General features: G+C 46.8%; 1 protein-coding gene and 1 long non-coding RNA gene across 4 annotated transcripts in view; one reads left to right on the forward strand and one right to left on the reverse strand.

Annotated features, from left to right (window-relative positions):
- Window positions 1-229: 229 nt before the first annotated feature.
- INPP5E (inositol polyphosphate-5-phosphatase E) lies at window positions 230-17478 on the forward strand. 3 transcript variants are annotated; one of them, XM_073640794.1, is made up of 11 exons: window positions 230-737; window positions 1337-2171; window positions 2935-3058; window positions 6175-6272; window positions 6725-6849; window positions 7471-7590; window positions 8163-8270; window positions 8529-8690; window positions 9058-9173; window positions 14270-14406; window positions 17088-17478. In XM_073640794.1, the coding sequence occupies exons 2-11, from the start codon at window positions 1471-1473 to the stop codon at window positions 17218-17220; spliced, it is 1824 nt and encodes a 607-aa protein (XP_073496895.1). In that variant the 5' UTR covers window positions 230-737; window positions 1337-1470; the 3' UTR covers window positions 17221-17478. The 3 variants fall into 3 exon arrangements, with proteins under 3 accessions (XP_073496895.1, XP_073496896.1, XP_073496893.1); XM_073640792.1 differs by having other exon boundaries at window positions 231-820; XM_073640795.1 differs by lacking the exons at window positions 14270-14406; window positions 17088-17478 and adding an exon at window positions 11167-12114 and having other exon boundaries at window positions 230-820.
- A 353-nt stretch (window positions 17479-17831) lies between these two features.
- Window positions 17832-24517, reverse strand: part of LOC141154614 (uncharacterized) — a 30019-nt gene continuing 23333 nt past the window's right edge. The window contains exons 2-3 of the long non-coding RNA XR_012247452.1: window positions 19405-19545; window positions 17832-18502 (exon numbers count right to left, since the gene is read on the reverse strand). This is a non-coding gene — a long non-coding RNA (uncharacterized lncRNA). The remainder of the gene's footprint in view (window positions 18503-19404; window positions 19546-24517) is intronic.

Consider the following 24517-nt stretch of genomic DNA (forward strand, 5'->3'; position numbering starts at 1 on the left):
GCCGCTGTGTGTGCGAGCAATGATTTCCTCCCATCTCAAGGGGCCACTGTGCGCAATCTGGGCGGTGACCTCCCGCCACCAGAGACCGCTGTTCGCAGTCTGTGCGGTGACCTCCTTCCACCACCAAAGGCCGCTGTGAGCAGTCTGTGCGGTGACCTCCCACCACCAGAGGCCGCTGTGCGCAGTCTGTGCTGTGACCTCCCACCACCAGAGGCCGCTGTGCGCAGTCTGTGCGGTGACCTTCCGCCAACAGAGACCTCTGTGCGCAGTCTGTGCGGTGATCTTCTCCCAACACCAGAGGCCGCTGTGCGCTGATCTTCTCCTACCACCAGAGGCCGCTGAGCGCAGTCTGTGCGGTGATCTTCTTCCACCACCAGAGGCCGCTGTGCGGTGACACCTTCCACTTCCAGTGGCCGCTGTGCGCAGTCTGTGCGGTGATCTTCTCCCACCACCAGAGGCCGCTGTGCGGTGACCTTCTCCCACCACCAGAGGCCGCTGTGCGGTGACCTTCTCCCACCACCAGAGGCCGCTGTGCGGTGACCTTCTCCCACCACCAGAGGCCGCTGTGCGGTGACCTTCTCCCACCACCAGAGGCCGCTGTGCGCAGTCTGTGCGGTGGCCTTCTCCAGGGACCGCTGTGCACAGTCTGTGCGGTGGCCTCCTCCCACCGCCAGGGGCCGCTGTGGGCAGTGTGCGGGTTTTTTGGTCTCTAAGACGCTCATTGTCCTGGTTACTAGGTGCGGGATGTGGGGTTTGGTCATCCGAGGTACTCGGCGGTGGGAGTTATATCATCGAGCGGAGACCGGGGCTGAGACTTGAGGTGTTTGTTGGAGAGATGTTACCCCGATGTCTGTGGGGGGGATGCCCTGATTTCTTGGGAGTTAGAGGAAGAGGAGGATGGATACCCAGATGACTGTGATGGGGGACAGGGGTTCGCACGGTGTCTGTGGGAATTGTGGTGACACTGGTGTCTGTGGGGTCAGCGGTGTCATGTTGCACCCCCACCTCTTATCTGTTGATTCTCCCATTACTCCCTTTGTTCCCTTGGTTGTGGTTATAGTTGGTGGAAAGGACAACGACCCCCATCATCATCCAGTTTCGCTGTGTGTCCGGGAATGTACAGCTCCTGACGTTCTCGTGTTGTGGTCACTTCTGACCCCTGGCGTAACCTTATGAGTGAGGTGTCGGGGCATTATCCGGGGGGACTCTGTCCTGATTACCTCAGTAGTGCACAGAATAGCTGAGCCCTCGTCAGTTTCCCCGTGGGTCCTGTGTGCGGAGCGTCCGTATCTATAGGAACCTGTGAGGGATGATCGTCTCATGTCTCTGATTGCAGATCCTGCTCCGTGCAGTGATGCCGGCAGTCCTCGCCCTCCCCAGGATGGAGCCCCTGATCTGTGGCTGGAGCTCGGTTTGTGTCTTTCCTTTATGCACATCGGGGGCATTAATGAGCTGTAACCTGCACCCACCATGCCCACAAGGATGGAGCTGAAGATGTCTCACACCTCTCAGTCTTCTGACCTCGAACGTGTCATGGGGGATGATGATGGTGGTGTAATGATGGGTGGCTCTGACCTGACCATAAGCAAAGAGCAGGAGATCAGGCACTGGATACAGAAGCAGACGGATGGTGCCCAGCTGCCCGGTAAGAACCTTACAAATCATGTTGTACCCAAACCCCCCAGCAGACCAAAGCCACGGCTGCGAAAACTGGAACGAGCCTTCTCCCTGGATGACCACAGCTGGCGCCGGAGGTTTAAGACGAGCCAGGGGAGCTTAACGGACCCTAATGAAAGTGGCTCCTCCACCGGCTCTCTCCAGGAAGCCTCTGCTATCGAGGATCTGGCAGCTGAGCCATCAGGGACCACTCACTTGGAGGCCAGCATGGCATCAAGGTTCCCAAAAATTAGTCATAAGCCTTGTCTTGCACACACCAAGCCCCTGCAGCTTCTCCCCCAGTTAGATGCCAACACGAGTCTGAGGACACCGAGGACGACTAATAGGATGGAGCCGGATTACAGGGATTATAAACACCAGCAGCTTCTCCGCCACAGCAGCAGCCTGGGCGACACACGGCTGAACGGTGCAGGCTGCGACCTCCACTCCAATGAGTCCATGAAAAGCACCTACAGCCTGCTCACACCCCTCCGCTCCAAGGATGTCCGCAACAGGTGAGGACACCCCCATAATCTGTGGCGCAGTGTGCCCGGGATCATTTGTATTCATCTCGGGGGTGACCTGTGTCTGGGATCCTTATGGCCATATGTTGCCCCATGCGAGAGATATAAACATGGATCCAGACCTGCTTCTATTTCGGGGGCTCACGGCTGCAATATTGAACTCTGCGGCCCCTTCATTTATTTTTTAATGGGTCCAATATTTTGATAAATTACAGATGTAATTGAGATATGTGACATGTGGGGGGCATCCATGAAGTCATCCACCTGAACGCTGCAGCCTCCTCATGCTGCCAGCATCAGCGTCAAGGCTAGTGATTGGCTGCAGCGTTCACCTGGATGTACATGATGTCATTGCTACAGGGCAGTATACAAAGGTGGGGATGAGTTTTTGCTGGTCGTTTTTTGGACATGCTGGTCAGTCCCTATAATGAAGCCATTGTATGTGATATTTGGAGGTCTCTGCGGGTGATGTGCTCATTCCTCCCCTGGTGTCACCTTTGTGAAGTCACAATCACACCTAAAATACTTCACAGTTCTCGACCCCTTCAAAAAATGAAGGGTCTGCAGCTTTGTTTATTGTAGTCGTGTGCCCCCAATAAATGACTAGAGGCCAAGTAATATAAGGATGTGTACTGGATCTTTACATGGTGGGACATTCGGCTACATACAGACCCCACAGATGGGTATTTGATCATCCCCTAAGACCACCATTGTTTGTACCAGTCTGCAGGCAATATGTGTCCTGTCTTCTCAGGAGCTATTTGGAGGGGAGCCTCTTGGCCAGTGGCGCGCTGCTCGGAGCTGAGGAACTAGATCGATATTTCCCAGAGAGGCTGCTGCGAGTTTTCATTGCTACCTGGAACATGCAGGGACGCAAGGTGAGAGGAGGAGCGGGGCAGATGGGGCAGAGGCTGCTGAGTGCAGCATGCTTGTTGAGTGGGTGGGCTCTTGCTGGTGTGCTCTGACCAATCAGATGTCTCCACGCTACGGTTATCCCTCTCACTTCACAGCATGAGTGTCACTCAGACTCTGAGGCAGAGATGCTGCAGCTGCATTCTCCCTCCTCTTCCCTATTTTCTATAATATAATATATTTCTTTGGATGAGGTCTCGGAGGTCCGCAGGTTGCAGGACAGTGAGGAAGATGCCACTGCCCCTAATAACATAGATCATGTACCAGTGATACACTTAACTGCTATAACCACAGGTGCCCCCGGAGTCGTCCCCCCTCCCCCTCCCCCTCCCCCTCCCTCCAGTAACAGATATCAGCGATGCAGGCGGAGGTGTAGATGGGGCTGTCACTGATGTAACGCCTCCCTCCTCTAACGCCGATAGCTCTGTTCCTTTAATAATTAGGTCCCCTTCTTGTTTCCTATGTGCGGGGCCCAGCTGGGAATTTTCTTCTGCTGTGATTCATTGTCCGCACCCCTTGTTCGTGTCATTAAAATATAGAAACTCTTTCCATTTCTCATGCTGCACTCTATATTTACCGGCATCGTCCTGGGAGGCTATAAATACAGTCTTTCCTGTACTGAGAATTGTGCCGTCCCTGGGGTGTCAGGCCCTTAACTCTTTGTAGCATTGAAGCATTAAGCACTTTCTGATTCCTCGTGTTCTCTGCACCTCATGTCACTTTACCCCGGGATATCGGTAGTGACGCTCCTCTGTGCTCTCTTACCCCGGGATATCGGTAGTGAGGCTCCTCTGTGCCCTCTTACCCCGGGATATCGGTAGTGAGGATCCTCTGTGCTCTCTTACCTCGGGATATCGGTAGTGAGGATCCTCTGTGCTCTCTTACCCCGGGATATCGGTAGTGACTCTCCTCTGTGCTCTCTTAGCCCGGGATATCGGTAGTGACTCTCCTCTGTGCTCTCTTACCCCGGGATATCGGTAGTGACTCTCCTCTGTGCTCTCTTACCCCGGGATATCGGTAGTGACTCTCCTCTGTGCTCTCTTACCCCGGGATATCGGTAGTGACTCTCCTCTGTGCTCTCTTACCCCGGGATATCGGTAGTGACTCTCCTCTGTGCTCTCTTACCCCGGGATATCGGTAGTGACTCTCCTCTGTGCTCTCTTACCCCGGGATATCGGTAGTGACTCTCCTCTGTGCTCTCTTACCCCGGGATATCGGTAGTGACTCTCCTCTGTGCTCTCTTACCCCGGGATATCGGTAGTGAGGCTCCTCTGTGCCCTATTACCCCGGGATATCGGTAGTGAGGCTCCTCTGTGCCCTATTACCCCGGGATATCGGTAGTGAGGCTCCTCTGTGCCCTCTTACCCCGGGATATCGGTAGTGAGGCTCCTCTGTGCCCTCTTACCCCGGGATATCGGTAGTGAGGCTCCTCTGTGCCCTCTTACCCCGGGATATCGGTAGTGACTCTCCTCTGTGCTCTCTTACCCCGGGATATCGGTAGTGAGGCTCCTCTGTGCCCTCTTACCCCGGGATATCGGTAGTGAGGCTCCTCTGTGCCCTATTACCCCGGGATATCGGTAGTGAGGCTCCTCTGTGCCCTCTTACCCCGGGATATCGGTAGTGAGGCTCCTCTGTGCCCTCTTCCCCGGGATATCGGTAGTGAGGCTCCTCTGTGCCCTCTTACCCCGGGATATCGGTAGTGAGGCTCCTCTGTGCCCTCTTACCCCGGGATATCGGTAGTGACTCTCCTCTGTGCTCTCTTACCCCGGGATATCGGTAGTGAGGCTCCTCTGTGCCCTCTTACCCCGGGATATCGGTAGTGAGGCTCCTCTGTGCCCTCTTACCCCGGGATATCGGTAGTGAGGCTCCTCTGTGCCCTCTTCCCCGGGATATCGGTAGTGAGGCTCCTCTGTGCCCTCTTACCCCGGGATATCGGTAGTGAGGCTCCTCTGTGCCCTCTTACCCCGGGATATCGGTAGTGACTCTCCTCTGTGCCCTCTTACCCCGGGATATCGGTAGTGACGCTCCTCTGTGCCCTCTTACCCCGGGATATCGGTAGTGACGCTCCTCTGTGCCCTCTTCCCCGGGATATCGGTAGTGAGGCTCCTCTGCCCTCTTACCCCGGGATATCGGTAGTGAGGCTCCTCTGTGCCCTCTTACCCCGGGATATCGGTAGTGACTCTCCTCTGTGCCCTCTTACCCCGGGATATCGGTAGTGACGCTCCTCTGTGCCCTCTTACCCCGGGATATCGGTAGTGACGCTCCTCTGTGCCCTCTTACCCCGGGATATCGGTAGTGAGGCTCCTCTGTGTTCTCTTACCTCGGGATATCGGTAGTGAGGCTCCTCTGTGCTCTCTTACCCCGGGATATCGGTAGTGAGGCTCCTCTGTGTTCTCTTACCTCGGGATATCGGTAGTGACGCTCCTCTGTGCCCTCTTACCCTGGGATATCGGTAGTGACGCTCCTCTGTGCCCTCTTACCCTGGGATATCGGTAGTGACGCTCCTCTGTGCCTTCTTACCCCGGTATATCGGTAGTGACGCTCCTCTGTGCTCTCTTACCCCGGGATATCGGTAGTGACTCTCCTCTGTGCCCTCTTACCCCGGGATATCGGTAGTGACTCTCCTCTGTGCCCTCTTACCCCGGGATATCGGTAGTGACTCTCCTCTGTGCCCTCTTACCCCGGGATATCGGTAGGGACTCTCCTCTGTGCTCTCTTACCCCGGGATATCGGTAGTGACGCTCCTCTGCCACCCTGGAGGCATGCATCCAGAATCAGAAGCTAATTACGGATTATCAGATGCCAGAATAACGGGTTTTCTGACAACTGCACTTGTTTCTTGTAATACTCAGGATGTATGAAAGTTGCTGACTTGCTGCAGTAACACACGACTGGCATGGTATGATTTTCTGATACAGGTGCTTGTGGGTGGTCAGATGTGCGGTACGGTTGTATATCTCGCAGTCGTTACTCACCTTAGTCTGCAGACGTTCAGGGTAACGTGTTTCACCTGCTGGGGGTTATACAGACGTGGGTTCATGTATCCTTGTGTGTGATGTTTCTCCCCCTCTGCTTAATGCAGGAGCTCCCGGAGACCCTGGATGATTTCTTGCTGCCGTCAGATGATGATTTTGCACAAGACATGTATGTTGTTGGCGTCCAGGAAGGAAGCCCGGACCGGTCAGTGCTCCAATCATTGTATGTGTGTGAGATTGGAAAATCATATCTGCTCTCTTCTGTTATCACATTTATGTGATTCATGTGAACATGACCGACCTCAAGTACCAGACATGGCCACGGAACAGCGCTGCATCTGGGAGAGAGTAGTCATAATTCATAGTTCTGATACGACCTGTACAGTAAAGCTGAGCAGCCCCACTGCCTGACGCTGTCCCTATAGCCCCATGGTACTTTTCTGCCTGTAACCGTAACATAAAATGGGATAAAATGTCCATCTACATCCCTGTCCACACTTGTACTTGTGATTGATATCTCACACTCTGTCCTGGGGGCTCCACCCTTTCATCTTTGTGGGTAGATGTGACTGAAGCCGTCGTTTCCTGGCTGTGCAGCCTTTAAGGAGACTCAGATTGATACCTGCAATCACTTGTGACCCTTGTTTATATTCACAGGCGGGAGTGGGAGATCCGTCTCCAGGAGACCCTGGGACCACATTACGTGCTGCTCCACTCCAGTGCTCATGGCGTCCTCTATCTGTCAGTCTTCATCCGACGAGACCTGATCTGGTTCTGTTCTGGTAAGAGTCGTTCTCCCTGCTTTCCACATGTGGGTTTCCTGCAATCAGCTGATATCACAGAGGAAGCAGCCGGAAAGTGTCCATGGGCGTGGGAGGTGCAGGGGTCACCAGCAGAGAGAGGGGCCAGTACACAGCAACTAGAGTTGAGCGAATACATTCAAAGGAACCTGGACCATCAGCCATGTCTGAAGTTCATGGTCAGATGTGAACCTCCTACCCGCAGGCATCACCCGGCACTTCTTTGTAGGCCTGGCTTCACACTATTGCGGTGTGTTACACACATGATGTCTTGCTGAGCCAAGATATCAAAAGAGGCGCCCTTGATGCCTGCGGGTAGGAGGAGGTTCGCTGGGCTCCCTTTTGGTGGCCATGGACTACTGACCTGACCGCTGTACTAGGGTCTTGCGAATTCACTCGCTCTTCTTTAATAGACTTTTATAATGGCATACCAGTAATCCAGAACATCAGATAATCCACCACCTGCCAGGTTGGATTGACGGTATGCTGCTGTACGTATTCTGCCGATTTTCCGGGAAGCTATAAACCTTGGAGGAATCCGCAGGACAATGTGATGGGATCCTATCCTTGTGTGTATTGATCCTGATGTGTTTTCTTCTATAGAGGTGGAATATGCCACGGTCACCACACGGATCGTCTCACAGATCAAGACCAAGGGAGCCCTCGCCGTGTCCTTCACTTTTTTCGGAACCTCCTTCCTCTTGATTACGTCGCATTTCACATGTAAGAATATGTCCAAGCTGCTGTGTGTGAAGCTCGACCTGATAATGATATGCAACTTCTACTAGACTTTCTGCTCCATTTCCTCACCGTGTTAAGGAGCTCTGCTTGTTGTGAGTGAATGGGAACATTCTTGTTTGTAGTCCAACGCTTAAATCCTCTGCGGACCTAGTCATGCTCATTACAGTGTGTGGGTGTGTACTCAGATACATTATTATTATAGATCCATTTATTCCATGGCGCTTTACATGTGAAGGGGGTATACATAATAAAAACAAGTACAATAATCTTAAACAATACAAGTCAGCGACTGATACGGGAGGAGCGAGGACCCTGCCCACGAGGGCTCACAGTCTTATAACAAACTCTTATCCTTGTGAGAGGACAAGACGCGCAAATGGTTTTAGCTTCTGGCTATTAGTGACAACTTCTTGTTAATGCATTGGAAGCAACCAGAGATATTGAAATGAGATGATGAGAAAATAATGATCTGGTTATGTATGAGCCATTCAGTACATACTCTAAAGCCGGACCCTGTATCCATCCATTCTGATCCAAGTGGTTTTTTTTGGCAGCCGGAGATGGCAAAGTTGGTGAGAGGATCCTTGACTACAAGAAAATAGTTGAGGGTTTGGCACTACCTCGTAATATTCCCGACACCAACCCCTACCGCTCCAATCCCCGTGAGTACGATCCGTCACCGGTGTCTTGTTCTGCTCATTAGTCTGCAACCGTACACCCTGTGTGATACCTGATGAGCTGTAGTTCCACATTCTGCCTCTGGGGGCAGTATAGTAATATTGGAAGGTTCTAAAAGTAGTGAATGATGGCACTGTATAAGGGGACTCGCAGATTGTTCCTATATGGGTAACAATCGCCTGTTTCTTCTCTGTCTGACGTTGGTCACCCCAACCTTACGTCTCCTCTGCTTGACCTTCCAGTGGACGTTACAAGTCGCTTTGATGAAGTTTTCTGGTTTGGTGACTTTAACTTCCGATTGAACAAGGATCGTTCGGGAGTGAACTCCATTCTGCAACGTAAACCGGAGCTAGACATGTCGCGGCTGCTGCAGTACGACCAGCTGATCAAAGAGATGAATGACGGTAATGGTGGATCGGACGCTAATTTATTTTTTTAATTTTTTGCTTCTTCAGTGGTGAAAGTTCATATGAGCGAGGATAGCAGCTGCGGAGCATTAACCTTGTAGTAAATGTATAATAACAGATTAGTATATGCTGCAGTGCGCACCTCCCCCGCTGCAGACAGACATAGGATTTAGGGGTGTCTGTCAAAGCCATTATGCAGTCAGCAATAGTCGTGGATTAGGAGAGAGGAGACCGGGAAGCAGGTGAACATCTGAGCTGGAAAATGAGCGCAGGCCGCCATCTGCTCCAGCCTCTGATTACAGGGAAACCCTGAATGCTGCTCCTCCTGCGTACTCATAAGCTTATTATTTCTCTCTCTGTCCAGGGTCCATATTTAAGGGGTTTGAAGAGGCTGCCATTCAGTTTCTCCCCACGTATAAGTTTGACATCGGCTGTGACGAATATGACAGCACATCCAAGCAGAGAACGCCGTCCTATACGGTAAGAGAAAAGCTAGAGGGACCTCAACCCCCTCATATGTCTCTGAGGTGACATACTTGGTCTTAAAGCTTCAAAATTAATAAAGTGAATGGACGTGCTTTTAGGAGGTCTTGCTATAAGAGAAGTCATAGCTTTAGAAATCCGCTGGATAGTATTGGCATACATTTATATACAAATGAGGTGTTTGGATCACTGTGGGCGGAGACATGCGATCCAGAGCCTTTCCTCAGTTACACTGGCTAGCTCCTCCTCCACTGCAATACTTGACAATACTGAGCCAGTGAAGCTGTGGGAGAGCAGGTGCTCCAGATTGCGTGGCCCCGCCTACGGTGCACCGAGAACTTCATTTGCATATAGATTTTTCTCCCAAACTATCCAGTGGATTTTTAAACTCCAGATTACTGCTCCTCTTACCCCTCGTCGCCGCCGCCAGTTTTTCTTTTTGCACTTACATTTTTTCTTCCTTTTTCTAGAGCCATAGCTTCATTTTTCTGTCGATAGCGGTATGAGGGCTTATTTTGGGGGAAGAGTTGTAGTTTTGAATGACTCTGTTCGTTTTACCGTATGATGTACAAACAATTCCAAGTAGGATGAAATGTTTAAAAAAAAGAAAAAAGTGCACGTCTGACATATTTTTTTGGCTTTTGTTTTTCTGGCGTTCATTCTGTGGTAAGAACAACTTTAAAACATGAATCTGTAGGTCAGAACAATTACGGAGATACCAGACTTCCATCGATATTATTGTTTAGTGATGAAAAAAATCAGCGGGCTCCAGTTGAATCGACTTTTCTGTTAGTCCTGAGAGCAGTAATTTCTGTGTATAATGTATACTGGCTGTGCCACCCCCCCCCACAGCAGAGCGCCAACCATATCTTACACTGGAGACCCCCCACCCAACTCGACTCAGGGAAAGTGTAGTATACAGATATATGGAAACATATCCAAGCCCTTTAGGCAGGAAAACTATTATAAAGCGCGTGTCCACATGTGCACTCCTGGAAAAATCCGCTCTGCCATCACCTTATACTAGATTGTCCAGCCAGGTTTCCTCCAAATCAATGTTCCATTTGATTATACAATTTTTTTTTTTTTGTTTGCAATTCAAATGTAACATTACACCTGGCCCCCGTGTGCAGATATTGCCGTTACATACTGGTTACAGCGCCCTGTGTCATTCTTTTGATTCCTTTTTACAAGGTCCTCCACCTGACCTGTGCTGGTGGTCACACATGTCTACTCACTCAGTCCCACCCTCCACTTCCTCGGGTACAGATCGGCCTATAGGCTATATTGGTGCACAAGAATAGTCTTTTCTCGGGCGCTTCAGTGAGGAACATGGGAACCATGGTGGATGCCTATCTCCACATGGCAGCCATAAACTTTGTGAATACCCAGGGAGCAGTGGCCAACCCGAAGGGGAGGACCACAGATTGAAAGTGGGACTGATTGACAGCAAAGCAGAGAAACTTTTGGTGCTCTGGAAAAATGGGAATGTGGCGATTGGACCCTGAATGTCCACTATGGTTCCTGTGTCCCCCTATGAAGGCTGTGAGAAAGATTTTATGGTAAGTACAAAAGTCCTCGTATTTTCATCACAGAGGGGGAATCACAAGAACCAGCAGGAGGTGCAAACCAGAAGTTTACATACACTGTATAAAAAGACACAGATGCATTTTTTTCTCAATATCTGATATGAAATCAGAATAAACCTTTCCCGTTTAGGTCAATTAGGATTACCATAATTTTTAATATTTGTCAAATGCCAGAATAATGAGAGAGAGAATGTTTTAAGGCATTTTTATTACTCACTGCAAAGTCAAAAGTTTACATACAGTAAGATTACTATGCCTTTAAACAATTCTGCACTGCCCCTATGATGATGTCATGCGTTAGGAAGCTTCTGATAGTTTTTTTGGCAACATCTGAGTTAATTAGAGATACACATGTGGATGTATTTTAATGCACACCTGAAACACACTGCTTCTTTGTGTAGCATCATGGGAAAGTCTAAAGAAATCAGCCAAGATATCAGGAAGAGAATTGTGGACTTGCACAAGTCTGGCTCCTACTTGGGTATAATTTCAAGATCCCTGAAGGTGCCTCGTTCATCTGTACAAACAATTATATGCAAGTACAAACAAGATGGGAACGTCCAGTCATCATACCGCTCAGGAAGGAGATGGGATCTGTGCCCCAGAGATTAACGTGCTTTGGTCCGACGTGCATATCAACCGAAGGACAAAAGCAAGAGACCTTGTGAAGATGATGGTGGAAGCTGGTAAGATTGTGTCAATATCCACAGTGAAACGAGTACTGTATCAACATGGGCTGAAAGGCCACTCTGCCAGGAAGAAGCCATCACTCCAAAAGAAACATAAAAAAGCCAGATTAATGTTTGCAAATGCACACAGGAACAAAGACATGTCCTGTGGTCTGATGAAACTAAAATTGAACTTTTTGGGCATAATGACTATTGTTAAGTTTGGAGGAAAAAGGGAGAAGCTTGGAAGCCTAAGAACACCATCCCAACTGTGAAATATGGGGGTGGCTGCATCGTGTTGTGGGGTTGTTTTGATGCCAGAGGGACTGGTGCACTTCACAGAATAGATGGCATCATGAGAAAAGAAGATTATGTGGCAATACTGAAGCAATATCTCAAGACATCAGCCAGGAAGTTAAAGCTTGGGCGGAAATAAGTCTTCCAAATGGACAATGACCCAAAGCATACTGCCAAAATGGTAACAAAGTGGGTTAAGGATAACAAAGTCCATGTTTTGGAGAGGCCATCACAAAGCCCTGATCTCAATCCTATTGAAAATTTATGGGCAAAGCTGAAGAGGCAAGTGCGAGCAAGGCGACCTACAAACCTGGATCAGTTACACCAGTTTTATCAGGAAGAATAGGCCCAAATTCCGACCAACTATTGAGAGAAGCTTGTGGAAGGATATCCCAAACGTTTGACCCAAGTCATTCAGTTTAAGGGCAATGGTACCAAATACTAATGAAATGTATGTAAACTTTTGACTTTGCAGTAAGTAATAAAAATGCCTTAAAACATTCTCTCTCTCTCTCATTATTCTGGAATTTGGCAAATATTACAAATGATGGTAATCCTAATTGACCTAAAATGGGAAAGGTTTATTCTGATTTCATGTCAGATATTGAGAAAAACATGCATATGTGTCTCTTTTATATAGTGTACACTACCGTTCAAAAGTTTGGGGTCACCCAGACAATTTTGTGTTTTCCATGAAAGCTCATACTTTTATTTATCAAATGAGTTGCAAAATGAATAGAAAATATAGTCCAGACATTGACAAGGTTAGAAATAATGATTTTTATTTGAAAGAATAATTTTCTCCTTCAAACTTTTGCTTTTGTCAAAGAATGCTCCCATTGCAGACCTTTGGCATTCTAGCTGTTAATTTGCTGAGGTAATCTTGAGAAATCCCCTCCTCATGCTTCCAGAAGCCCCTCCCACAAGTTGGATTGGCTTGATGGGCACTTTTTGAGTACCATACGGTCAAGCTGCTCCCACAACAGTTCAATGGGGTTGAGATCTGGTGACTGCGCTGGCCACTCTATTACAGATAGAATACCAGCTGCCTGCTTCTTCCCTAAATAGTTCATGCATAATTTGGAGGTGTGCTTTGGGTCATTGTCCTGTTGTAGGATGAAATTGGCTCCATTCAAGCTCTGTCCACAGGGTATGGCATGGCGTTGCAAAATTCCTTATTCAAAATCCCATTTACCTTGTACAAATCTCCCACTTTACCAGCACCAAAGCAACCCCAGACCATCACATTACCTCCACCATGCTTGACAGATGGTGTCAGGCATTCTTCCAGCTTCTTTTCAGTTGTTCTGCATCTCACAAATGTTCTTCTGTGTGATCCAAACACCTCAAACTTTGATTTGTTTGTCCATAAAACTTTTTTCCAGTCTTCCTCTGTCCAATGTCTGTGTTCTTTTGCCCATATTAATCTTTTCCTTTTATTAGCCAGTCTCAGATATGGCTTCTTCTTTGCCACTTTGCCCTGAAGGCCTGCATCCCGGAGTCGCCTCTTCACTGTAGACATTGACACTGGCGTTTTGCGTGTACTATTTATTGAAGCTGCCAGTTGAGGAGCTGTGAGGCGTCGATTTCTCAAACTAGAGACTCTAATGTACTTGTCTTGTTGCTCAGTTGTGCAGCGGGGCGCCCACTTCTTTCTACTCTGGTTAGAGGCTGTTTGTGCTCTCCTCTGAAGGGAGTAGTACACACCGTTCTAGGAAATCTTCAGTTTCTTGGCAACTTCTCGCATGGAATAGTCTTAATTTCTAAGAACAAGAATAGACTGTCGAGTTTCACATGAAAGTTCTCTTTTTCTGGCCATTCTGAGAGTTTCATAGAACAAACAAATGTAATGCTCCAGATTCTCAACTAGCTCAAAGGAAGGTCAATTTTATAGCTTCTCAAATCAGCCAAACTGTTTTTAGCTGGGCTAACATACTTGTGCAAGGGTTTTCTAGGGTTGTCTAAACATCCATTACCCTTGTTACACAGTTAGCAAACACAATGTACCATTAAAACACTGGAGTGGCGGTTGTTGAAAATGGGCCTCTATACACCTATGTAGATATTGCAATAAAAACAAGACGTTTGCAGCTAGAATAGTCATTTACCACATTAACAATGTATAGAGTGCATTTCTGATTCATTTAATATTAGCTTCACTGAAAAAAAAAAAGTGCTTTTCTTTCAAAAATAATGAAATTTCAAAATGCCCCCAAACTTTTGAACGGTAGTGTATGTAAACCTCTGGTTTCAATTGTATATGGAGTCAGTATGAAAAAATGCCCCTAATAGACAAAACTGTTGTTTCTCCAGAAGGGGCTACATATGGTGACGGGGTCATAGCCTCTCACACTGGGCACGTCCTGCTGCACAAGTTGCCCCTTCAGACACTGCGTCAGTGCATCCTATGTGAGGTAATGGAGGCGGCCGCACATAGCCACCCTCTTATATTGCCGGCGTTACTCCAGTAAAGGATTTGCTGCAGTATTGGGGGGGCTACAAGTTTGGATGCCGCACACTAATCTCTGGGTCTCTGCAGGATCGCGTGGTGTACAAGAGCCGGAATAAGGGCGATATCCGCGTCCTGAAGTACGCCTCTTGCTCCCTGGTGAAGACCTCCGACCACAGGCCTGTATTCGGATTATTTGAAGTGAGGATCAGACCCGGCAGAGACAAGTAAGTGACAGTTGGCACCTGTGGGGTTTGTGGTATATCATCTGCTTCTCAATCGACAGCCGTTCAACACTTATCCACAGGACTGGTGGTAACGTGCTGATCAGCGGGGGTCTGACCCCTGTGAGCTGAGTGGCAGAATGCGGTACTCTTGTCCCCACTCTTGTATCCGTGTACATGCTCCACCGCCGCGCCGTTTATTCTGTCACTTCCCAAAAAACCAAGCGCGACACCATAGAAAATGAATTGAAAGGCGGTGGGCACAGAAGTGCCTCGTTCTGCTGCTGGGTGCAGGTCCCAGTGGTTGGATCCCCACCGATCAGCCAATTAAAATAATTAAAGAGGCTGTCCTCTGAGAACTAGTTAGTTCCAGTGGGCGGACCCATCAGAACTAGCATTACTAACATCCAGGGGCCGAGTACTAGTCCTGCTCAGAGCTGCATGGCTCAGTATGAGAACGTGCTGACACAGTGTAACAGATTATGCACCTGTGTCTGCTGGGGAGGATCAGGACCGGATTCAGCTCTTGGGGGGGCGGGGGGGGGCGGGGGTGTAAAGATTTCCATTTAGCCCCTGGCCATACATATACATCTGTGTCTGGACCCTCAACAATATGACAATGGGGTTCACGCACCCTGTTATTTTCAGTAACCTTCCTTGTAAGAAATGCAGAGAATGGGGCCTCCAGCTCGTCAGTCTTGCAGTATAACCCCCTGCACATGAGCTTGTCAGACGCTAACAGTTAATAGATATCCGGCACTCAATGAGTGGACTAAAATCTTCAAATTGATTTCCAGAACATAAATATAGACCGGACAGCTCAGTCAACAAAACCAGCGTGTTTCGGCCAGAAGGTCATGGTTGAGACCATGAGTAAGACCTTCTGGTCGAATGTTCCTGAAATAAATTTGAAGATTTTACTCCACTCACTGAGTGTCGCATACAGTTGTGCTCAAAAGTTTACATACCCCGGCAAAATTTTTCCTTTCTTGGCCTTGTTTCAGAGAATAAGGATGATAACAAAAAAACTTTATTGGTTGGGTGAAGCCATTTATTGTCAAACTACTGTTTTCTCTCTTTAAATCTTAATGACAACCAAAAACATCCAAATGACCCTGATCAAAAGTTCACATACCCTGGTGATTTTGGCCTGATAACATGCACAGAGTTTGACACAAATGGCTTTGAATGGCTACCAAAGGTAACATCCTCACCTGTGACCTGTTTGCTTGTAATCAGTGTGTGTGCATAAAAGCTGAGTGAGTTTCTGGGATCCAGACAGACTCTTGCATCTTTCATCCAGCCACTGACGTCTCTGGATTGTGAGTTATGGGGAAAGCAAAAAAATTGTCAATGGATCTATGGGAAAAGGTAGTAGAATTGTATAACACAGGGAAGGGATACAAGAAAATATCCATGAAATTGATAATACCAGTCAGCAGCGATCAAACTGTGATTAACAAATGGAAAATCAGGGGCTCTGTAAAAACCAAACCACGGTAAGGTAGACCAACAAAAATTTCGGCCACAACTGCCAGGAAAATTGTTCGGGATGCAAAGAAAAACCCACAAATAACATCAGCTGAAATTCAGAACTCTATGAAAACTAGCGGTGTGGCTGTTTCAAGATGCACAATAAGGAGGCACTTGAAGAAAAATGGGCTGCATGGTCGAGTCGCCAGAAGAAAGCCATTACTGCGCAAATGCCACAAAGTATCTCGCCTACAATACACCAAGCAGCACAGAGACAAGCCTCAAAACTTCTGGTACAAGGTAATTTGGAGTGATCAGACCAAAATTGAACATTGTGGCCACATCCATACACGTTACATTTGGAGAGAGTCCAACAAGGCCTATGATGAAAGGAACACCATTCCTACAGTAAAGCACAGATATGGATCGCTGATGTTTTTTGGGGATGTGTGAGCTACAAAGGAACAGGAAACTTGGTAAAAGTTGAAGGAAAGATGAATGCAGCAAGTTATCAGCAAATACTGGAGGCAAATTTGCACTCATCAGCCCGGAAGCTGCGCATGGGACGTACTTGGACGTTCCAACATGACAACGATCCAAAACACAAGGCCAAGTCGACCTGTCATTGGCTACAGCAGAACAAAGTGAAGGTTCTGGAGTGGCCATCTCAGTCTCCTGACCTCAATATCATTGAGCCACTCTGGGGAGATCTCAAGCGCGCAGTTCATGCTAGACAGCCCAGGAATTTACAGGAACTGGAGGCTTTTTGCCAAGAAGAATGGGCAGCTTTACCATCTGAGAAAATAAAGAACCTCATCCACAACTACCACAAAAGACTTCAAGCTGTCATTGATGTTAGAGGAGGCAATACACGGTATTAAGAACTGGGGTATGTGAACTTTTGCTCAGGGTCATTTGGATGTTTTTGGTTGTCATTAAGATATAAAAAGAGAAAACACAGTAGTTTGACAGTAAATGGCTTCACCCAACCAATAACCATGAGTGGAGAAAAAGTTTTTTTGTTATCATCCATATTCTCTGAAATAAGGCCAAGAAAGGAAACATTCTGCTGGGGTATGTAAACTTTTGAACACAACTGTAGCACGACGGCTCACATCTGATTGCTCCCCCATCTGTGTCCATATTGCCAGTCTTACAATATTGGTGGTGTTTGCACAGTGTTAAGGTTGCCCTTGTGTTCCTCCTCGCAGCATCCCCTTGGCGGCCGGACTGTTTGACCGCGAGTTGTATCTACTGGGCATCAAGAGGAGAATCTCCCGAGAGCTACAAAAACGACAAGTGATGAAAAACCAAAAAAACAGCAGCGTCTGCGTCATCTCCTGACAGGAGGCTGCGCTAATCGGAGGATGAAGCACCGCTCTGCCTGCAGTGGGAACGTCCTTACCTCTCCCCTAGACCAAAAAATCCCTGCAATTATTGACTGTTGAATCTTGTAATCAGCAAAATGGAGTCTGAACCACTGTCTGCAATGCTGCCATCTCACCACAAGCCTGAAGAGGGTGCTCTGCACCCTGCAATCATTCCTGGGCCTTCTGCTAATGTTATAATGTAATATATGTAAATAGATATTTGGAACAACAACTCCGCGTCTGCGCATTGTGACAAGAACGCTTCTGCGGTCTCTGATATTCCAGTTCTACTCACCGACTGTCAGTAGCTTGGAAATGGTGAGAAATAGTCCGTCCTGAGCAAGTCCTGCTTACACAGCTGATGAGTACACTCTAATGTGTCATTGTAGGGAAGAGCCATCAGCCTGAAGTCTATGAAATAAGACGTGCTGCCAAGTCTACCTTCACCGACACCTTGTGACAAGTCCTCACCGCTGTAAGCAGGACAGGTTAACAAGAATATTAGCATTCACTGTCAGCAATTATTGATAATGAAGGAGATCTCAAACACAAAGTAATCATATGGATAATGAAGCTAAAACACAAAGTAGCTTAGAAATGTATTAGAGGATTATGGTTCAGTCAAGAGATGCACATTGGGGATCCTAATTCTGGAATAGTGGGCTCTGCTCCGAGCAGAGAGGTGACCAATGACTAGTGTCACAAAGGGGAACATGGAAATGATGCCGCATTATAAGAGGCGCATTATGATCACGTGTAAACCGCATCTGACCCGGGAAGGTTCGAGTCCATTTCCCACAGCCTGGATCTCCAGAGTCTGCTGGTGGGCGACATACGGGGGAGATCCTCCACATATTGCTCCATAGTTGGGGTGGTCTCAGGTGCAGAATGCAGAGAAGATCCATTAATGAAAATGCCAGTTACTGTCCTCTATTATGGTTCACATTGCTTTTACCTTAGGATCCTGATATTTAGGGATCGTTGCATATTAGTGACGTCTTCCTGTACAATCCTCACATTGCTGCAGGAGACTGCAGCTCCTCAGGATCTGGATGGTCCATGACACCAAGGATCTTAAAGGAGGCAGCAGATAGTCCCCAGGAGACAGAGGAGAAGATGAAGACCGAGGCTGGGGGGACGCATGGCTGCGTTACACAGATCTGTATCACAACAGTGGATCCGCACACCCGGCAGCTCCTGCTGCTGACAGTGACGTGACGTCGCACAGCCGCTGCTCAGAGGTTTTCCCAACACCACTAAAAAGAACGATCAGAGAAGGTGGACAGTAACTGCCATTATAATTATTATTATTTTTTTTTTAATGTGCAGCATTTTCTTTTCCACACCTGTCCTAAAGCTTCTGCAAAGTAAGAATGATTTCAAAAATAGAAATGTTAATTTATAGTTTTCATTTGTTGTTTTCAATTGAATGAACAAAATAAATCAGTTTATGAAGGAACTCAGTAGGAAGTGGTTCCAAACATCTTTGAGAACTGACACCAGATCTCCTGTGTATGAGAAATCCAGGCAGATACTTAATATCAGCCAGAGGCGTCTGATTCTGCAGCCGGACAACCCCAAACAATGTCATTAAGAACAGAGTCCTGGAAGTGATGATCCGGCCCCACAGAGCCCTGATCTCACATCATCCAGTCTGGGGTCACTTCTCCCAAGATGTTTGGAGTAACCTTTTGCTGAAGTTCCTTCACAAACTATGTGCAAGTGACCGAGAAGAAGTGATGGGGGCGACAGGCTGTCACCAGATACTGCTGAAGGGGGCGACGGGCTGTCACCAGATACTGCTGATGGGGGCGACGGGCTGTCACCAGATACTGCTGATGGGGGCGACGGACTGTCACCAGATACGGATGAGATTTACATTTCTATTTTGTTCATTCACTTTTTTATCAATAAACAAAATGCAAACTATTAATACTTCTACTTTTGGAAGCTTCTTCCTTTGCTGCATTTTTTCAACAACTGCCTAAGACTTTTACTCAGAACTATATAATCTTGACAAGCTCATTAATATTAGCCAGAAATTCTTCCATCTGCCCCCCAATTCTTACTAACCTACCAAGTATATTCTGGGGAGAAGTGTGGGACACAAGGCTGGTGCCCGCAGGATGAGATCCCGCCGTCGGCCCCCTGCACTCACCGCTTTCTGTCTTGATGCAGAATCTTTGCTTGAATCCCTTGTGCGAGTGTGAGCAGGTGATGACTTCGGGGCTCGTGCAGCCTTTGTCTATGTATCGGGCCCCGGAGATGATGTTACAGCTGTAGCATTGCAGGCCAGAAGCTGCATGAGAATGACAGAAAATGTATCAGTAACCCAGTCTTCATTGCTGCGGTAAAGATGCACTAATTGTGAAACCAATAAACTATCCTCCATCATCATAATGCATACAATACAGTCTGGTGGACACCAATGCCAATGCACATCTCGCACAAGGATGGCAGATTGTTAGATAATTGTAATATCTAAACAAGTCTCACCTAAAAGTAAACAAAAACAATAACCACTGGTCACAAACCAGAAAAAAAAAACTATAAACACATAAATCAAAACATACTCAGTGATTTTCATATATGACAAAATAAATAAATATATTACAAAGCTTCTTCTGCACACTGCCATATTAATCACGGACAGCATACGGACTGCACACTGACAGCATCTGTGCGCTATCACAGACCCATAGACTTGCATGGGTAATTTTGATCTGTGAATTGGATCAAAAATGGACATGTCCCTTTGATTTTTTTTGTGAACAGATCCATGGATTATACTGGGTAATAATAATAATAATAATAATTTAACAAGCCTACCACCTCAACTACTCAGTAAACTAACTTTCCCCTGTTCCCTCCTAAATACTATTCAGAATCTGCACCCTACTGTTCATCTGTTTCTACACCCTCCATGCACTCGATAACTGCACTCGGTAATTGAGTATTGCACTTTAACATACAGGCTGATGACCGGATCATACAGCTTTATATGATAATCCCGACTTATTATAATTGCCTGACCTGAAATAACAAGCACTTTCCACCTATTGTGTCCCTCCATTTCCATGTAGATTGTAAGCTTGCGAGCAGGGACCTCACTCCTGATGTAACTGTTAAACTGTCTCACCTTGTATTGAATTTATTGTTTGTACATGTCCCCGCTTAATTGTAAAGTGCTGCGGAATATGTTGGCGCTATATAAATAAAAATTATTATTTATTATTATACAGAAAGAAAAAGATAACCTTGCAGTACTCAGTATGGCCAATAGGTGGCAGAACAGGTCATTAGCTGCCAGAATACACAGTGTAAGGAAAATAATTTGCCATCTTGTGGCTATAAGTAGTACTGCAGTAATTATAGTTTAAAAGGGTTATGTATTGTAAGAGATATTGTACGTCATCTTGTGGCAATAACATGCATTTATAATTCTCATTGTTATATAATGCCCAACATATCCTGCAGTACTTATAATTTGTGCATTACATTTGGGGAAGTAAAAAATAAAGGGAGAAAGATCTCTGCTGTAAAAGGCTTACGATCTTAAAAACGCTGTCATTTCCAAACACATTTGTAAAGAACTGAAGGTCACAGCAAAGGCCAATGAAGTCAAACAGTGCAGAAAATATTAAATATCTAAAATTGAATGTTGTAGTACCAGTTATCTCCCCTAGATGGGGCGTCCCATATAGCTCTTGTTTGCCATCTTGTGACCAAAATTAGTAGTAGTATCTTGCACACATTTTTCCCAGTTGAGGAGGCAAAATATTGTTTGCCATCAAATGTTCAAAATTTGCCTAATTTTTATTCCTGGATCTTGTTATAAGACAACGTATGACAGAGATGGCAGATAATACATTATTCCTACTCTTACTATATAAAAAAAAAAATTGTAGTAGCAGTTATGGTAAACACTTTTATATTTACGATCCTCAATGTCCAAACCGTGGTCTATATTTTTAGAAGGGAATTATTAATGGAGTTATAAGTTATACTCCATTACATTCAATCAAAGGTTTGTAAATGTGAAAGTAATGCAAAAATAATACTTTGCAGGTCCAATTCTGGCCACAAGATGGCAGAGCAGATAAGTGATATATACTATAGAATTGTCAATCCTTTTATGAATGTACTCCACAACCTTGTGGCTATAACTGGTACTACAACCTTTTATTTTTACACTGGTTCTTGTATTTTCAGAAACCTTCTTTGTCCATCATTTGGCTTCAGACATTTCCTGGTCATTTAACTGTGATTGACGTTTTCACAATAAGGACTATTGTATGTCAAAAAGTAAAACCTTCTATATGGTCGTAAACATGCACACGGACACAAAAGGGAGAAACAGGGTATATCTCAGACGTCTTGAACATTGTGTCTTTATTATGGTTAAATTATGGCCAGAATTTGGCACACAAAACCCGGTAGAGTTGCAATACTAATTATGGCCACAAAATGACAAAAAAACCAAATACATTTCATATAAGGCATGTCAATAACGTAATTATGTATTCACCATCTTGTGGCCATAACTGGTAATGCAATGTTGTATTCCGCGCTTTATATTCTTTTGGTTTATGGTACTTTTTTGTGTGTTCACTGATTGACTGGCATTTTCTGGATGCATCGTATCAGACGTGCAGACCAAGGTCTAAAAATCTTAGAATTTATAAAATGGTGGATCATGGTTTTTATTCAAGTATCTAAATAACTTTTCTGAGGAAATATATTTTAATCACTTGTTTGTTTTTCTTCAAAACATTCACAATTTGCTCAAATTTTGTGTAGAGAAGATAAATTACCAAAGAATATGCACTAAAAAATATAAAACATTGCAGTAACTGTTCTAGCCACAAGATGGCGATCAATGAGCATTTCTAGTATGTCATTCCATATTATTTTAATCTCTCAGTCTTGAGTCTACATTGTTAATAGAACTAGTCACCACTTTTTAGATGTCAAACTGTCTATATCATGATACAAGTGCCGGGAGGAGAACAAAGCTGTGCATCATTACATACACTCAGCTTCTATTACAGATATCGGCAGGGTCGGACTGGCCCTGCGGGACACCGGACAATGCTCTGGTGGGCCCCTGAGCAGGACGTAGAAGGGCCCACCGGTAACTGGACAGCGATAATTAAAATGGCCACTGGCCTATCAGAGGCCGGTAGCTGACATCTCTCTGTGGACAGGGAAACATATGGGCTGAGAATGGAGGAACATAGGGGCCCAGGATGGAGAACACTTATTACAAGAAGGGGCCCAGGATGAGGGACATTATTTAATAAAGGGGCCCAGGATGGAGGACATTATTACAGAAAGGGGCTCAGGACAGAGGACATTATTATAGGAAGGGGCCTAGGTTAATAATGTCCCCCATCCTGTAATAAAGGGGTCCCGGGTGGTGGATATAATTAAATAAAACAGCCAGGATGGGGGATATTATTAAATAAAGGGGACCATGGTGGGAGACATTATTACATGGTGTCCAGGATGGGGACATTATTACAGGATGGGTGACAATTACTGTATAGGACCAGAATGAGGAACACATTAGTTTACGGTGGCAAGTTTGTGACATAATTACTGTAGGTGCCAATTAGGGAACATTATTACGGTTGTAATATATTTTACTTTTGAGGATAGTTTTCCATGCGTGGGTTCATTGGTAGGATTCGGCCGGTTCTCCCCGGTTTGATGGAACCGCTTGTTAGAAGAGCAGCCGGTTCCCCGAACCGGGGAGATCCAGAGCCGCGATCCGGATCAGTGGCTTCAAGTGGGGTCACATAGCAGAGGGGGAAGGAGGAGGATAGGTGAGTATTGGGGGTAGGGGGGTTGCGGCGGTGGCGGAGGAGTGGGGCACACACAGTAGTGGCTGCCGCAGCTACCACGTGTGCCTGCTGCTAAAGGGAATTGAATATTCCCTCTTCTCCACTCCCATGGGCATAGAGAAGAGGGAATATTCATTCTCTTTAGTAGCGGGCACGGAGGAGCGCTGAACCGCGGTTCCTGCTGACAGTGCCCGCTACTAAAGAGAAAGTGTATTCACTCTTTTGCATGCCAATAGTCCCGCCGTGGAGAAGAGTGAATGTGCCGGCAGTAGCAGCTCACATCGGCATCTGAGAGCGCGCGCTGCTCAGATGCCGACATGAGCTGCTGGCAGACCGGACACAGCAGCGCTGGAGCAGAGGTGAGGGAGGAAGGCGAGTATAAGTGTTTATTATTTTTTTTTTATGTGTAAAGTGATTGGGCCACACATACCAGGATTGGGGGATGAGGGGGCAACACATACCAGGATTGGGGGATGAGGGCGCCCACGCATACCAGGATTGGGGGGGGTGAGGGTGCCCACGCATACCAGGATTGGGGGGGGGGGGTGAGGGCGCCCACGCATACCAGGATTGGGGGGGGGGGGTGAGGGAGACCACGCATACCAGGATTGGGGGGGGGGATGAGGGAGACCACACATACCAGGATTGGGGGAGGGGATGAGGGAGACCACACATACCAGGATTGGGGGGGGGGGGGAGATGAGGGAGACCACACATACCAGGATTGGGGGATGAGGGGGTCATGCATACCAGGATTGGGGGATGAGGGATGCCATGCATACCAGGATTGGGGGATGAGGAGTGCCATGCATACCAGGATTGGGGGATGAGGGATGCCATGCATACCAGGATTGGGGGATGAGGAGTGCCATGCATACCAGGATTGGGGGATGAGGAGTGCCATGCATACCAGGATGGGGAAATTTACCAGTAGCTGCTGCATTTCCCACCCTAGGCTTATATTTGAGTCAATACGTTTTCCCAGTTTTTTTGTGGTAAAGTTAGGTACCTCGGCTTACTGTTTGACTTAGCCCCTACTTGTATATGTTTGAGGAAAAGGTGTGTGGCTTTAAAAAATGGGTGTGGTTTTCCTACACACAAACACAGAACCTGTTAAAAATTTGAATCCCATCCCTGGGTGGGTTGGAGCAAAAAGGAGGTCCTTTTACTGTGGCAATATGTTTCCTTTTTTCGGGAGTTTGAAGGGGGTGTATAGGCTCTAGAAGTGATCAGCTATAGATAACTATGTGATATTTAATGCAGAGACGAGTTCTGGCTGGAAGAAGTGATAGCGGTCTGCGCCGGATGAAGAAGAAAAGCGAAGATGAAAGACTTCAACTAGAGATTTCACTAGTGAGTCAGTGTGTTACTTGTACACTGACACTATATACAAAGCTCCTGTGCATTATGTCACTAGTGATCACT

Source organism: Phyllobates terribilis, unplaced genomic scaffold, assembly GCF_046119375.1.
Source record: "Phyllobates terribilis strain yellow unplaced genomic scaffold, ASM4611937v1 Scaffold_7__3_contigs__length_470593459, whole genome shotgun sequence".
NCBI lineage: Eukaryota > Metazoa > Chordata > Amphibia > Anura > Dendrobatidae > Phyllobates > Phyllobates terribilis.